The sequence below is a fragment of the Manduca sexta genome, chromosome 13, assembly GCF_014839805.1.
Source record: "Manduca sexta isolate Smith_Timp_Sample1 chromosome 13, JHU_Msex_v1.0, whole genome shotgun sequence".
Classification (NCBI taxonomy): domain Eukaryota; kingdom Metazoa; phylum Arthropoda; class Insecta; order Lepidoptera; family Sphingidae; genus Manduca; species Manduca sexta.
Window position 1 is genome coordinate 11,731,491 of NC_051127.1, and position 17,812 is coordinate 11,749,302.

Here is a 17,812-nt window from a genome sequence, read left to right on the forward strand (position 1 = left end):
ACTGGAAATACAAAGATTTGATCATAACAATCATACATTTTGCCAATATAAATTATGACGAGGATGACATTTTTGTGAACCGTAGCGACTAAGGAGTGTGCTACACAGTTGCTTCAATAATAATGGTAATGGTAACTTAGTTCAGATGCTTAAATTGCCTTGCAGACTTGTTCTCACTAATATGTGGTGAGTAAAGTTTTCTTAGTGATATTGTACTACGCGTCTCGTACGTGGCCCCGTGAGATATATCCTAGGAAATACACTAGCTTTGTGTATTTCCAACGTAGACCAAAATACTTACTGCTTTGTTTCAGATAGGATATTGGAGCCAGTGTACGGTCTGTACCGTGATTTACTATTGGTAGAGGTCGCATTAGAGGGAGACGAATCGGGAAATCGCCCGGGGCTTCACGCGGTGCCTTGGAGGATTGTTTTTACAATGTTACCGACGAAGTTGTTAAAACCGGGTAACTTTTTTTGGCTCGCCCGGGGCTTCGCATCGTTTTTTTATTTGCTTTCGCCTGGGGCCTTATGTTTTTTAGGGCCACCACGGACTACTAAACACTTTAGAACGACTAATGATATGTTATGCAGTACAATAGTACTTCAATAACAAATGATGACATGTTATGTTTTATGTGCATTTATACTTATTAACATTAACTCTTTCCGAATATAAATGGCATTGGCAAGTACATAAAACTAATAGGCAGACCAGGGTAAAAATACCTCTGTAAATATTATAGCATGCTTGACAGTGACAAAGGTTTGAACCACTAATAAATCAAACACTTAACACATATTTTGTCAGTAGTTACACCATTAATTGTCGTCTTAATTGGCGTTATAATAGACATCAATTATGTTTTTTGTAATTATCAATATTTATTTCATTTACAAGTTGCCACAAGTTGCTGGTAAGTGCCTAACAAGATCATTTATGAGCTTCAATCCGAGTGTAAAAAACATGATACTTCTAAACAACTGCCACGTGAATGGATCTGCGTACACCTTTTTTAAATTGGCATACATTTTCGATAGTCTTCGACTGAACGAGGTCGAGGCTTGTCTCTGAAACAATATGAAGTTCCATGCGTCATTTATTTATTAGGCATTCAAAAATCACGAAAATAAACATGAATCACGCATTCGTGATTCATGTTTATTTTCGTGAATTTTATAGTATTCTATAATTACTGGAATCCTATAGATGCTCTTCTATTGGATATAGAATCTCTGAAATGAAATAATATTTATGCCTTTATCTGATAGCATATTCATCTGCAAACCCAATTTCTTGGGTTCAATTCCCAGTTAGAACCGATGTGTATAAATGCGTTTAAATATCATGTAATGTTTGTGCACCTAGCCATATTGACCAGGGTATTCATGATTTGCCACTTTTGCAGCCTATATCTAACATATTGCTTCCATTTAAAATCTTTTGGTAGGTAGGTACTTTGACAAAAATGTAAATTACCTATAAAACACTGGGTAATTTTTCCAACAACTAATTAAGTAGCTTTACGCCGAATATTATTCGTAGCGGTACATTCATTGTAACTACCGGTAGTAGGTCTCTCATAATAGGTAACAGTCTGCCTGGGTAGGTACCGCCGCAATGTCTATTTCTGCCGCCAAGCAGCAGTGTGTAATCACTGTTGTGTTCCGATTTGAAGGACATTGTAGCCAGTGTAACTACTGGACATAATAAGACCTAACATCTCATGTCTCAGGATAGCAAGGGCAGTGGAGTACCAAATAATATTTTGTAATCCAAGGTGTTGGATGATGCTTCTACTGTTTATGAGTGGTCGTATCGCTTACCATCAGGTGAAGGGCAAGGTCGTCCCGGCATACAAAGTAAAAAAAAGAAAACTACTCCAGAATCTCTGTAAACTCTTTTGCATTTATCTACTCATTTTAAAAACATTTATATATCTGCTCATGACTTATGTTTACCCCGGTTGACACTATAAATCTATTAGTTACCTAAGTAATAACATTATCTTTGGTAATTACCTAAGAGCCTATTCAGATGACAGGCGTTAGACGCGCGTTTTGTTAACGCACAGTTAAAGCATGCATTTATAGACAAAACTGAAGAACTGACGTTATAGAGGATAAGACATGTGTTCACTATTTATTCAGATAGCTTTTGAAAGAGACGGATATTTGGGAAGAACTCGTATACATTCTGTGAGGGAGGTGACAATGAAAAGAAGAAAATGATCTTAGACAAATGTAGAACTTGGACTGAACTGAGCGCGTGCCAGGTATACACTACAGTATATTTGCTAATATTTAGTGTGAGTTTGACGAGACGTCACGATTGTCTTCTGAACATGCTCCAAGTCGTCGATTTATGGAAAGCGTTACTTTCGTACGACGAAAAACTACACCACCATGAAACTGACAATAGCTAAAATGTCTGAAATAACTATAAATTCCATGGTATTATAATGTTCTTGTCAGCAAGTGTCAGTGCCTGCATGACGCATTACCTGAATTTCCAAAGATTACCACAATTTTTATCGCAATAATTTACGTAAGAAAATGATGAGTGGATTTTAATAAACAACTTTTTATTTATTTGCACTTTATACACAGTGATAGAAAAGCGGACTTAATGCCGAAATCATTTTCTACCACTCACCCCGAAGTGGTGCACAGCTATTTATTGTATTTAATTGTTTAGTGATTAAGAACATTTTTTATGCTTTATATTATATACAGCCCGGCAACCAAAACATTTGCAATTGAGGGTACAAGGGGCTTGTTGTAACAGTTTTCAGAAAATCGGATATATCTTAAGACCAACTTGTTTACTTACTACTAACGTTTCACTGATTGATCTACGAGTATATCTCTTTCAGTATGAACTCAAACAATTAAACAATAACTGTTTTAACAAATAAAATATTAATTAATGTAGATGTTGTTACAACCAACCCAGTGCTTGGGGCTAGTTGTAACACGTAATAGTGTAGGTTTTATCAGTTAAAAATAAATTTGCCCCTTCAAGTAGGTTTTGCAAAAAACACATTCTGCTATATATGCGTACTTAATGATAATCTTAAAATTTACAGCAGGTATTATTAGAATATCATGATTATCAATTTTCTTGATGTTTCTTTTGTAAAGAAACATAATAATAGGACAGCCTAAAATTCTGACGCAGTTTCTAACTGGCAAAATATGTTTCTAAAATCTTTACTGCAACTACGTAATTCGTATCCTTTTTCATTCCGTTAATCTGTTTATTTTAAATTAATTTATTTTAAGTAGAATTAAGTCTCTCTAAGTTTGTTTTTCAATAAACGATTTCATTCCGATTTTGATTGAAAAATAATTACAGATCGCTTCAAATGAAAATATTTTAGGGTGTCAACCCTATATTGTATACATATATTTATTATTGTATATTAAAAAATAAAGCGAGATCTAACTCTTTTAGGTCCTCCCCCGCAGGTTTGGGCAGCCTTCTCGGAAGTTTGAACATTATTAACATCTTCATCAACGTCATCTTCAAAACCGTCACATGTGCTTTTGGTACATGCACTCATAACATGCTAGTTGTTCCAAGGGCAAATCCTATTATATTAAACCATTTGTTGATTGTGAAGAATCAGTTTGTTTTAATTTTTATTAATTTAATTACTACGTTTGCGGCTCATGCGGCAACTATTTTTGACTTTGTCAAAAGTTTTAAACAAAGAGAAATATGGTATAAAGTTTTAAAATGTTCAGAGATAATCCTTTTTTTCTGGAACACGCCACCACATAGGTTTTAAAAGAAAAACTTAATAAATTATTCTAATCGCACCTTTGACGATTCCGATCTATAAAATATAAGATAGACTTTTGAAATAGTAAGGGCCTTAACCGCTGAAGATACAAGAAAACGTTCATAGGCGACTGCCCATAATTTTTAAAAACATTAAAATCCGCATTCACTAATTGTAATAAAAGTCAGCAAGAAAACGGGTTAATTTACGCTAACACTTTTTATGCTAATTGATTATCTTGCTTCTAAGGATTAAGGGCCAAATATTTTATGGATCCATTAGAGATAATGGATAAGTAATTTTGAAGTCACAAATTGCTAAAAAACCCATAGAACATTTCTTCTTTCAGAAAAGCGGCTGAAATCACCAATTAAACATTTATTGTGGGACTATTCATGTACAAACCAAATAGAAATATATTTAGCGACTAAATATATATAAAGAAGAATTATTTATACTATTGTGTATGTTACAGTAGTACAGCTAAGTAATTAAATGTCTAGGTGCAGAAAGAAGGCCCAGTGGGTGAACACGAGGAACAACCTTAACCAATGCGGACTTACGTTAGGAAAAAGGGCCCTGCAGCAAAGAGTAAACTTCGAAACTTTGGTGAGGTGCTGGTCAGCCTAGCTTATCCATACGGTAGCTACGCCCCACCACCCCTCGTAAGTTATAAATTTTATTTGAATTCTACATTTTTATCCACAAGAAAGCATAATAAATGGCATTAAACAATGCATTCCTTGCATCGAATAATTATCTAAAAGTCATAGAGCAAATATAAATCAGTCAATGACTGATTCATTATTTTATTGTAAGTAATTGTATTTTTCAATAAATTATTGTTGGATAGGTATTTCGCGTTTTAGCGTCGCGTCGGTGTATTTTTTAATTTAAATCGTATTTTTATGCTAAAATGTTTGTATAAACTTAAAACAGTTTTTAACATAATCATCTTATATCTAAGAAAGTCGAGCGCTGTGGAGTGCCAGTCAGTACTAAATTTGTTATCATAGTTTGTATATGTTCATGGGCGGTCGCATCGCTGACCATCAGGCGTATAGCATGCTCGTCTGATCATTCAACTGCAATAAAAACATCAATAATCACGAATACAATTTGATTTACCTATTTGTTTAATACATCAACTTCGGAATATGACATTTTCTTACACTTTGTATGTTTTGTTGTCTGACGGCAATTAATGCTCTCTACGGGATTCAATCCTGGCTTAAACTTGTAAGTATAAAACCCATAATGTGTTGCCCGATTTGGACATTAAGCCTAATAATACCTCCTAGTCCACAGCCCATATTCAATGCCATTAGACAACAACGACACAAAACCAGTTTATGGTATAAATGATGATAAAATGTATTAAATGTCACGTCAGATCTTGTTTTTATGGCCTTTGTGTTCGGAATTAAAAATATTCTGACATTTCCTCAACAACAGTTCATTTTGCATTCTTGCTGTTCTTTGATTCTTGCAAGAACATAAGTTTTGTATATGTTTAAAAAAACACATCTTCACTCACCAATTTTATGAAATTATATGGATAAAACTACGGCTATTATTCTTGTATATCATGTTTTGGCCGACCATGTGGCAAACTGTAAACTTATTTGTTGTATTATAGCAACAACACTTGTATCCGTTTCATCCTTAACTCTTGTGTAATAAATAAAATACGTACCTATAAAGTCATAATGAAAATACGGTTACTTAAAACACAATAAATTATTTGTCCAAAACACGACCATCGTGAATTTAGGGTTCAATCTAAAAGTTAAACATAAATACTAAATTAGGATTGTTCTTTTATTATTTTAATTATAATTAATTTGAGTATATTTTTCTCGTGTCAACTCACACTTAGAACTGGTATTACAAGGTTATACTTATACAAATAATTATTATTTTAAATACAGTATACAGACTAGCATTTCATTTTAAAAATGTAAAATGTCAAGGGGCAGAACGGGGAATTCTATCGTATTCTTTGAGACTCACTCACAGTACAAGATCATATTACATCGTATTTTACCACAATACTATATATTATTCTCACAAAATGTAAATGACCAATAAACTATATGTCAATTTACAATTTGCGCATAATAATAATTAAAATCTTCGCTTTCCCCTATCTTGACCATTAAACGATAAAGTAATTTAAATATTATGTGTGTATATTGTCTAATATCCAGTCCATGTAGCTAGCTACATTCGTGTAGACTCCAGGAAGCCACCGACGCCGCATCGCTTGGTCCCGTAGGAGACAATGCCGCGCTGAATGTACTTGATACCGCCTGAACCCACTTTGCCAGGATACATTAGTGGCCCTCCAGAGTCACCACCACATGAGTCTTTGTCTCTAACACCGCCTGCGCACAACTGCTTGTCACTAAGTTGAACAGTCCTGAAAACATATACAAAGAATAATTAATACTATGAATGTATTGTACATATTTTATTACTCTTACTACATAGTATTGGTAGGTGCATTTAATATTATATTATTACTTAATAACTTTGAAGACCAAGTTCTGTACAAGCTGCCTGAAAATTAAACAAGGAAAATAACCTATTGATAGGAACACGAAGCTTTTTTCGTCCTCATACTTCTAAACCTGACATTCGGCTTTCTAACTAATCTAAACTAAAAAGTATGTTCAGAAATATTTCTAATAATATAAAATGACCGAAAAGTCTACTCTATATAAATATAGTTTGACCGCGAGCGCAGTACAACACCTTGGGTAGCTACGCTGTGAGATTGTGGTGGGATAGCCACAGTTTGCTCTTGAGGCCTTATTCTATATAACAATGGAAACTTGTAACACAGCCGTGTTACATTATTTTCATGAAATTAGCTAGGAATGCTAATCTGTGTGATAATTTCTACAGTCTTACTCGCAACGCGAAGCATTACGTGCTTGCTACGCACGTTCAACTGTTGCTTCGTTTGAATGTGATATTTAATTGAATATTAAATTTATTGAAATGAACATGAAAAAATAAACATACATATTTGATTGTATTTACAATTTAGGCTGGTAAAATGGCTGATGCGATGTAATGTCCAAGAAAAGAAATTAACGGTTCGATCTACTACTATATTAGGTACCTATAATATATATAATTTTAGTAAGACCTAAGGTCTCATTCAGAAAAAATATACCTATCTTGCGTATAATATTATAATATACTTACTTTATAAAATATATAAATAAATACTGAAACTATTAAAATATTGTAAAAAATTCAACCGATATCTTAAGAACTATCTTGGCAGTATCAAGCCCATGTGAAATGGTGGTTTTGCTCCCCTCACTTCCCCATCCCTATCCAAGGCACAGCTGCTCGCGGTCGCACTATAATACTGGTCACCTAATTCGTTAAGTCAGCATAAACAAACTAATTAGATATGTATGAAAAAAACATATTCTAACCGACTTAAGAAAAGTAGGATGTTCTCAATTCAATGAGTCTTATTTCCTTTTTTAATGTTTTTACCTCAGAACTCCGTGATTTACTAACCGATTTAAAAAGAAGAAGTTTCTTATGGTCCCATAAAAATATTTTTAAAATCGGTTCAGTTTGGTTTTTAAACCAAAATGACTGGAGTAAGTAAGTATGTCGTCCAAGTAAACGAAATTGCGAATTTTGCTTTCCTGAGACTTTTTAGTTGTGCTTTTACGTTAAGTTTAGTTAAGTCTACTTCTAAAATATATCATCTTACCTTTTCCCCTTCTAAGGGGTAGACAGAGGTATAATACTTTAGCGTGATAGTCGTACCGCGTGCGCAAAGCATCTATGCTATCGACGTAGTCTATTTATTACTAACAGACAAATAATACTAAACAACAAATTAAACAGCCTACAAAAACACAAAATAATTTAACATTACCTTAATACTGGTTATACAATTTTGAAGTCCGTGACTAAATAAAGTGGTGAGCTAAACTAGATAAATACATGAAAAATATACAAAAATTATGTTTCATTTTAATTAATACGGCGACTCAAAGTTGGTTTCCAATATACATTATATATATATACAGGTAGGTGATAATGATAGTTTATTTTTGGTTATTCAAGGCGGTTTAATTTTTCTTAATATCATTGAACACGCAATAAAAAATATTTGTTGCGGACGACCATAACGAATCGATTGAAGAAAGAAATATTGTTTCCAAGTTTTTAACATTTATGCTCACATAACTCATAGCGTTATATACAATTTAACCTTTCTCGATAAATGAGCTATCCAACACTAAAAATTTTTTCAATTCAAACCAATAGTTCCTGAGATTATCGTGTCCAAACAAACTCTTTAGCTTTAAATAATTAATATAGATAGAGTATAGTTTAAAGGTAGATACTATGTTACAAACAATTATAAAAACTTTTAATTCGTGTACACGACCCGCGAATGCATAACAAAGGAACTCAGAAACTAATTTTTTTAAATATGTAAATAACATAAACCAAACTAACCCTTTATATGCTGTTTCACACTCGTCTTTGCTTAGTATCGGCAGGCTCACACTCAACAACACGGAAGATTCCATGCCCTCCTCTGTGACTCCCCAACCCGCCACAATGCCATTAATATTCACCAAATTCTCTGTCTGAAGCTGCGACGTCAGCGGCAAGCATAATGGCTTCATATTATCTAAAGCAGGAAAACTTCGTAAAATACTCGTAGATACATAAGTCTATAAAAGTAATTCATTCATTTGTTGAATACGAACCTAAATTGAAATCAGCGGGCTCTGATAGTCTTAACAAAGCAATATCATCGGCAAAAGTTTTCGAATTGTAGCGCGGATGCGGAATAGTCTCCTCGATTGTTACGGTCTGAAATAAGAATATTAGAAAATAAGGAACAAGTAGTTCAAGCTATTACATATGCACTACATACAAAGAAACTAGATATAACAAATATCGAAAACAGATTTTTAAGTGTTTTACCTTAATGGGAGGAGCGCAATATTTGTTTCCATCAGATCGTTCGCAGTCAGGATCGTGTTCTACATCATGTTCTCCTAAAATAACATGTGTTAGTATTAGGTTACTTCGCAAGGAAGTCACACAATGTGCTGCAGTCAAGACGTACCACTCATTGATCAAAGTACCCCCACAGTCTAATCTCGTTCGACGACCTGAAATCCAAATATATAATCATATAGTAAGAGCCTTTAAAAATTTACAAACGTATATAAAGTTGTCTTTTTATAGTTTTCAACATGTTAAAAATATTTTATGAAATAATTCCTCATGTATTATCAAATCATATCGCTAGTAACGATGTTTTTGAATATTGATTTGGTAAAAATCAAACAAGGAAAACATCACGTTTACGAGTTTCCTTCCTTTGTTTCTAACCGAAGCATTATTATGATATATAATTTAATATTTTATTTGACGGTGCCCCATAAGTATAAGTTATTTTCAGAAATAAAATAAATATTAAAAGCCATTATAAAGCTCAACTTGCCTAACCATACATTTAATTTAAAAGTCTAAAATATTTCGTAAAAGTTAAAAATAACAATATTTTTATATCGCAAACCATTGATACGTCAACTTTGTCTGTCCCTAAGAAAGAAATTTAAATAGGTGCATTTGCTCGCAGTCTCGCCACCTCATTGATAAAGATAATATAGAAAACCAAGTTTTGTCAAAGTTGATAAGCATTTTCAGAAATTGCCTAGACTTCTAAATATAACCAAAATAATATCGTGTCTTTAAATTTTGGTTACGTAGAAATAACCATAACAAGAGTACCTTTGTTCTTCTATTTTACACATTTAATTTTATTTGTTTTCATTTCATTCTTTACATAAATAACATGCATTTATTTACCTGACTGGTACGACAAGAGTACCATCCAAGGCATTTCAAACAGGCGTGTACGATTCCCACCGATAATTCTATCACTTTCAATGCTGCCGCAATCCGTAGGTAAAAGTCCTATATTACGATGATTTGCGGTAGTGGTAACTCTGTCACTTGGTGTAAATTGCCCAAGTTTGTCATGCTCATGACCTAATATGTCAGTATCATCTTTTGGTGGTATATTGCTATTACTGTAGTCCGAACCCCAAACTACGTTATCGTCGGTTTGAGTTGGTTTCCCTCTATTGGGCACGCCTGATAAACTACTTCCATGTATTTCAGGAGTCCAGCTGTTTATAGCATCAAAGTTACTTGGTGGGACACAACATACCTGCAAATATTTAAACAAAATACATCGAGATATCATAAGATTTTGTGTTTTTATTCAAAGTCAAACTTTTGTCTTTTATTTCGAATGAAAACACAAAAAAGTAATATAATTTTTTACCATTGGTTTATCCGATTCAAATCCGCAGCCGAGCATCTGCAATTTATTCCTTATGTGTATTGGCATAGGCTTACCAGCCCTATGTATTTCATTGATAAGATGCTGACAATCAGACAACACTACGCACGTGCCTTGATTTTCTTCAACATAGCAGCCGTCACCGGCAAACACTATTGAAAAATTATTTAATTATCAATATACTATGCATATTTTGTATAATTTAAAGAACCGTTAGATATATTTTTAATATAATTATTTATTACCTATAAGTATAAATTATAAAATTTTAACATATTTTCATTTCTCACAGTACAAGGAAGACAAATATGGTAATGGACACACAGCTGAAATAGACTGCTTTTATGATGTTGAATTTAAGTATCATACCATTATATTAAGTTCTATTGATTAATTGTATGCATTGCTGTATATTATTTTAATATTTGTTTTTTGCTTTATGTAATATACATGTTTGTTTCTGTCATAATAGTGAATTAATTTCCTCAAATGATATAATTTTACACTTACGGGAACCCACGCCGAGCAGCCCCAGCAGGAACAAATACACAAACACATTCACATTAAACATGATTACATTACTATACACACTCATTGATAATCACAAAAATAAGCATAAATAAATTAAAATGTTTATTATTATTTTGCCATCAAAGAAAATCTCATAAATCTTTTTTTCAATGTTAGTCTTCTGATAATTTGGCACAAACTGAACTGCTACAAATAATCGACACAAATAACTTTTATGACGATCGACGTAAACTGAAATCAACTGTTTATTGTGTCGTCGGCAACCTCGTCACATAGTTGAGATGGCGGTCATTACCATACTAGATCCGCTGGGAAATACTCTGAGCCATCCACACGCACCACCTCGCACGGCGATTCACCGACTGAAAATACTTGTTACTGATGTGAGTACCTTATTTTATTTAGAGGCGCTCGCTTACCGTGAGTCAGCGAGATGTGATTTGCATCAACACAAGACTGTCTCAACCGCCGTCTTGCGATTGTCTTACGGGAATACTGGAACTAATTCCGCGAACTATGATCTAATTACTACGATGCTTCATGAGAAACGGAACGTAGAGAACTTTATTAAATCGTCATAACATTTTTTAGTCACAAAACAATTGCTCTAGGATATGCATATTTTTTTTTTAAAAAACTATGATATCTACCATACCTAAGATGATTTTTGACTAAATAGATTACCAGGTTTAAAATTCCGCTCATGTTAGTCTTTTAGGAAAAATATGTATTCCAAATTACTTATTGTTTGAATAGTTCTATGCTTATATGCCAAGTAGAGGCCGGTTTGAATGGCTTTAACTGTTTCCGAGATTAACTAAAACAAAAAAATAATTATAATTTTTTTTATTGCTGTGAATGACGAGCTTGCCGTTCCGATTCGTAGAAACACCATCCAACACCTTGAAATACAAAGTATAATTGTTTGATATTCCACTGCGCTCGCCATCCCAAGACGTGGGATGTTAAGTCTCCATATGTCCAGTAGTTACACTGGCTACAATGTCCTACAAATCGGAACACAACAGTGTCTACACACTGCTGCTTGGCGGCAGAAATACTAATACAGACTAACTAATACAGATTTTCACATATGAGAGGCCTACCACCATAAGGTAAAACTTCTCTTGTCGCTTATACTCAGGCAGGCAGCTTGCTAGTCTGCAGTGGTCTGCAGTGTGGCCCCATCAGTTTCAGTTCTTTTAAATAAATTAATATAATCTTATTAATTATAATATACACTGCTACAAATAAATATCGTTCCTTATCATCAGACCATCCTTGAACATCTATCATAAACCAGTATTTCTTGTGCAAGCATATTTTGTAATTAACTTCTGCCCTGTTTTATTTACGTCGTTTAGTATAAAACACTATGAAGAGAACGACCTATTGTTAGCCTTTTTTTTTAATGCTATTATAATTGTTATTCAAGATGTATCTGACGGAATTTTTATTGCAATAGCGCCATAATATAAACGTAATCAATGATACATATAAAGCTCTAAATCGTATATATACAAAGACCATCCTATAAATTCTAACGAAAAGGTCGACTTGTAAAAGGCCGCAGAAAGTCGCTGAACAGTCCAACAACAAAGTCGTCCAACAGATACATAATACAATCATTAGAGGATACCTTTAACAGTAGACATTTTTGACTGATAATTTTATTTCGCCTAAAATTACAATATATCCTTAATGTATGTACAATCACCAAAATTAAGTAGAAATATAGTATATATTCTACGTAATATTTTTTCGCTCTACATCAAGTCTATTAATAATTTGTGTCGTAATCGTGTGTTTAACATTCTGTACTCGCAGATGCTTTTTTTAATTATGCAATTTAAAAATCCCCGAGTATTATATACCTATTATTATTTCCTCATAAATAAATATTTGAAATCCCATTATCAAGTTCGTACTTCTTCGTAGTTATGTTTAATCGATGATCAGTTTTAAAAGTAATAAATCATATTATTCAATAACTAAGAGATTTATTTAAAAATCCTTAAAAAATAGCAACATCCATATTACTTAATACTTACACAATATTTTAACACTGAATTAATCTCAGTTAGGGTCACTGTTTTCAATCGTATAAAAGTTAAGTAAATTTTGAACATTAAGAATTTTTATACTGCATCTGTTGGGAAGAAAATCCAAATATCACTTTGATCTATCCGGGATTCAAACCCGGAATCTCAGAGCGGTGGTTGTACTGAGCAGACTATATATCTACACCACCGGAGTAACCCAATTATTGCCGGCTTGCCTTTCGTAATATTTGTGATATCTAATAATCATTAAAACGATTTGCAGACCGCATATATGCATATTGTGTTATATAGGTAGGATGTTAGAATTCCCAATCTAACGTCCTACCTTCTATTATTGTATATAGGTAGGATGTTAGAATTCCCAATCTAACATCCTTATTTATTGTTATATAGGTAGGATGTTAGAATGGGAATCCTAACATCCTACCTATATAACACAACATTAATATTGTGACGGGTTCCCTTTCGGAAAATTTCACCCTTCGCCACTAGTGTTGCTTATGCCTGTGCTCTTTTGACGAACGGCAACGTCCGGACGCATGATGTATTAAATGTGTAATTATAGCTCGTATACTTAACAAAGGTTGCAATATAGGATTATAAAAAACAACTATATATTATAACAATTTTATTGTTCTCAACTTCGGATATGATCTAAAATCCAGTCCATATAATTAGCTACATTAGTGTAGACTCCAGGACGCCGGCCAGTCCACAGATCTGAGTCCCGAAGGAGACGACGCCTCGCTGAATATACTTGACTCTACCAGGACCTAGTCTCCCAGGATAGACCAGGGGACCTCCAGAATCGCCGCCACATGAATCCTTGCCTGCCACTCCTCCAGCGCATAACTGCTGATCATGGATCACAGCTTTCCTAAAATTATGTCAAAATATTATAATTTAACTTAACACTACTACTAGCTTATAATTTAACACGACGAATATTTTTTTTTATTTCTGTTTCGCATCTTCAGCTACTGTTCCGATAAACTAAATAAATAGAAATTATTTTAGACCAACCCTTCATAAGCTGCTTGACAGTCTTCTTTACTGACTATTGGCACAGAGACCTTTAACAGCACTCTGATTGTATGTGATTTTCAGTTAAACCCCACCCGGAAGCAACAGCGTTTTTCCTATTAATATCTGCTTTTGAAGTTGCGGCGTCACCGGCAAGCAAATGGGTTTTATACTATCTGAAAAGAATATTTTAAAATATTTATTTATTCGTAATCAATGACCCATTGTGTACCAAGTATAATCATTTATATGTTAGTAGGTAAAAATAACAAATGATACGTACACCGTGCAATGGTACAAGCAGCGGCGTACGTAAAACAGTCAGCCTACAGCCAATCCAGCCTACTCTCGATCATTCGAATATATCTAATAAAATATATATATATATATATATATATATCTCAATAAACGATTACTTTATCGGTCATCGGCTAATTCCATATGTAAATATTTTTTAATATTTTAAATGCTTAAAATTAAGTTAAGATGTTATCAAGTATAATATTTAAGAAATACAGACCTAAAGAAAAGTCAGCCGGCTCCGATAGTCTTATTAGAGCGATATCATTAGTCAAAAGTTCTTTATTATACTCCTCATGTGGTATAGCTTCATTAACTGCAACATTCTAAAACATCGAAAGTATCACGTAGCACGTTAAAATTATTTTACTATATAATATGTAATATTTCAAAATATTTACCTTTATCTTGGGGCGCATATTTGTTTTTCATTGTAAACTTGGCAGTCAGGGTCGTGCTCCAATTCATATTCTCCTAATATGACGCTTTTCAATTCAAGCCATGTGGAAGAAATTTCACGCAATGTGCAGCAGTCAATACGTACCATTCGTTGATAAGAGTACCGCCACAATCCAGTTCAGTTCCCCTGACTAACACCACATATACATAAATACGTGCTAGTAGTAATGGTAAGCCACTATAACGGGTTGTGTTAGATAAGGTGCAAAGCCCGCTATAGCGGCCTAAGCAAGTATGTCACGTTTCGAGATCAGCCTGCAGTTTTGAACAAGCCATCATAATTATCTCGACTGTAGTGGGACGGCGATGGACAATCATCTGTCGTCAATCGATACTTCATCCGGCCCTTATTTAACTTAACATCAGGTAAAGCGTCACTTTCTTATGCCCGTAAAAAATAAATCAGTACGACGCAGACCATTATAATTATGAGAAATGGAAAAAAAAAACTGAATAACCATTTTGATTTAGTAATTAAAGACCTTAAAAAAATTTAAGGTAGCCCTTCGCTTGAATACTCTAATACTTTTCAATTATTCGAATATTTGATTATAATATAATATTTAAACAAAGGTTTATGAAATGAAATTTTAATTAACGCCTTTAAACAACGAACCATCACACAACGGTAAATTATAATTGATTTTAATTAAATTTGACAGACATTAATGTTCGTTTTTTAAATACTTACTGATATTATGTTACTAAAAACTTATTACCTGATTGATACATAAGAACTACCATCCAAGGCATCTCAAACAGATCGGTGCGGTTTCCGCCGACAATTCTATCTCTATCGCTTATCATGCCACAGGCTCTAGGTAATAGTCCTATATTGGGGTGGTTTTGGATGTCAGAATTTCTAGTATCTTTGGGCTTATTTTGTATCTTATTTTCTTCGGAATCCACTTTATTTGTAGCATTTGTCGACGGACGAGAACTCTCATTTACATCTTCAGGAACCCAGTTGAGTTCATTGTTGGTAATATTTGAATTTAATCCACGAGTGTCAGAAGACGAGCGCTCTGTGGTCTCAACGTCATCAGAGAGTTCGCAACATACCTAAAATTAAACCTAAATAAGTAAGTAATTCCGCATTGATATAAAACTATTTAACGGATTTTATCGCGTTTTTTTAATATAATTTTCTCACGACGTTTCGAAGACTTTGCAGCCTTCATGGTCACAGAGGGACTGAGGTGTTGTATAAATAAATAGTTTTTATTTCAATGTAGACATTCGCGTAAACATAAGAAATCATTAAGTAATTCCGCGTTATACAATTTCTCAATTCATTAAATCAAATTTACAAATTAATGATGGTTCCTGAGATAGATAAAACAACAATAATAAATTTTACCACTGGTTGATCAGCCACGTAGCCGCAACTAAGGCGCTGTAGTTTTTGTGTTATATGAAGCGGCATTGGGCTGCCAGCGATTAAGATTTCTTCGACAAGATGCCGACATTTTGACAATAATGTACAGGTACCTATACTGTAATCTATGATACACTTTCGACCACTAGATACTGTAACAGTTTAAAAATATTTATTTACAACAATAAATTTTTTTATCAAATAACAGTTTAGTGACATGTTCACCTCTTAACCCTCGTATTGATTACGCGCGTCAGATGTCCAAACATCGGCTTGCCCGACAGCCGCGCGTAGTGGCTATTAGGGTTCCTCAGGAGCCAATTCAAACGGTGCCGCGCTGGAACACCGAGCCACTTTTCTTCGGATTTAAGCAACGCGGTAATGGGGGTCGAATAACTAATCAAAACCTATTATTGATTACTGGTTTAAATTATTTAATTAGTTAAATGTTGGCATACCTAGTAACACATCTACCAAAATAAACATATATGTTATTGTTAGGTTATTGCGTAACTTATAGGTACTACAAAAATATTATTATGTATTTCAATTAACTCAGTAATATAATGACATACTGTTAAAGTAAGTAATCATAATTAATATAGACGGAAAATATAATTAAATTAAATTATTTATATGTTAAATTTATAATTTATTAAACTTAGTATTTTAAATAATTTAAAATATTTTTTTACTTACAATTCGTTTGCAGTAGCGTCAGTAAGCAAAAAAAAAAACATTTTAATTTACACATGTTATAGCACTAGTCACTACTGACACCGCCACAAAAATACGCCTAAATCAATTACGTAATTCATTAATAAACTATTTAAAAGCAATAAATATAATCGAAATGCTTTACTGCACTTTAAGTGATTTTACGTATAGTCTTGTTACTACTCAATGATATTCGAAATAAAGTGATAAAAACATTTCAAAACAGAATTAACAAAAATCACGAGAACTAAGTATACTTATGTGTAGAAACAATTTTTTTTTTTTACATTAGGTGCCTATAAAATAGTTTAAAAATACGTAAATCTCTATATGCTATCATTTTTTCACGTAAAACCTTTTATACTTGTATACACTACGTTGTATATTATCGACAATAATCGGAATTGCCACATTTTTTTCCTGGTGTGAAATTATGTTGTAAAATATAGATTAAGTATATTTCACTATTTTATTAATGAGCCATTTTCTTGTTGGGTATCTTAAAGTTTCCCACATCAATACCTACTTTTTGTTACATCATACAACACGAATGCATGTGCTGTGATTAATTCACTGTATAATATTGTGTAATAGACTTGAAATAATATGGGTATCTTGAACTTGCAGTTTTGATCTACAAACTTTCACAAACAGATTTTCTACAATATTTTTTTTAACTGTTGTCTTATCTCATATTATCAATCCTTTATATATTTTTATATTCATTCACGATATATATTGATGAGAGAGAAATGGAACTTATGATACATACCAGGAAGCAATTACATTAGTATGATAAATGAAAACAACTTAACGCCTAAATAAAGCCTGTGTGTAGTAGGTATCTAGAATTTCCCCGTACAAATATTAACGATTAATCAACTCACATGTATGAGTAATACTATGAGTATCCCTTCTCGCCATCGTAGTCGCGTGTTCATAAAAAATACACATCCTTATCCGTCTCCGTTGTCTCTAAATTAATAAAAATGGTACTAGAAAAACAAAAGATATATAAATAGTAAATAAATTTATTGTAAAAACCCAAGTAAATGGTGTTATTTGCAGGGGTATTGTAAACTAGGCTCGGCCTATAGCTACTTATGCAATGTAACTATAACACTTTGTAATTAAATAATATCTAAATTACTTATGTTCTTCATATAATGTTCATAATCAT

The 17,812-nt window shown here is 33.1% G+C and overlaps 1 protein-coding gene and 1 pseudogene across 1 annotated transcript; both read right to left on the reverse strand.

Moving 5' to 3' along the window:
• Positions 1-860: 860 nt before the first annotated feature.
• LOC115453216 (phenoloxidase-activating factor 3) lies at positions 861-11,182 on the reverse strand. The gene is made up of 8 exons (XM_030181895.2): positions 10,672-11,182; positions 10,144-10,313; positions 9,663-10,026; positions 8,769-8,959; positions 8,549-8,654; positions 8,292-8,469; positions 5,485-6,210; positions 861-1,071 (listed from the first exon to the last, which is right to left on the reverse strand). Exons 1-7 carry the CDS (start codon positions 10,754-10,756, stop codon positions 6,012-6,014), a joined length of 1,293 nt encoding a protein of 430 aa, XP_030037755.2. The 5' UTR covers positions 10,757-11,182; the 3' UTR covers positions 861-1,071; positions 5,485-6,011.
• A 2,194-nt stretch (positions 11,183-13,376) lies between these two features.
• On the reverse strand, positions 13,377-16,283 carry LOC119189241 (annotated as a pseudogene).
• Between the last annotated feature and the right edge of the window lie 1,529 nt (positions 16,284-17,812).

Excerpts from the sequence above, each read along its gene's own strand:
- LOC115453216 (XM_030181895.2), bottom strand. The coding sequence starts at position 10,756 with ATGAGTGTGTATAGTAATGTAATCATGTTTAATGTGAATGTGTTTGTG. Across the intron at positions 10,314-10,671 it reads GCTGCTCGGCGTGGGTTCCC|TGTTTGCCGGTGACGGCTGC; the intron begins GTAAGTGTAAAA and ends ATTTTTCAATAG. Across the intron at positions 8,470-8,548 it reads GCCCGCTGATTTCAATTTAG|ATAATATGAAGCCATTATGC; the intron begins GTTCGTATTCAA and ends TTCCTGCTTTAG.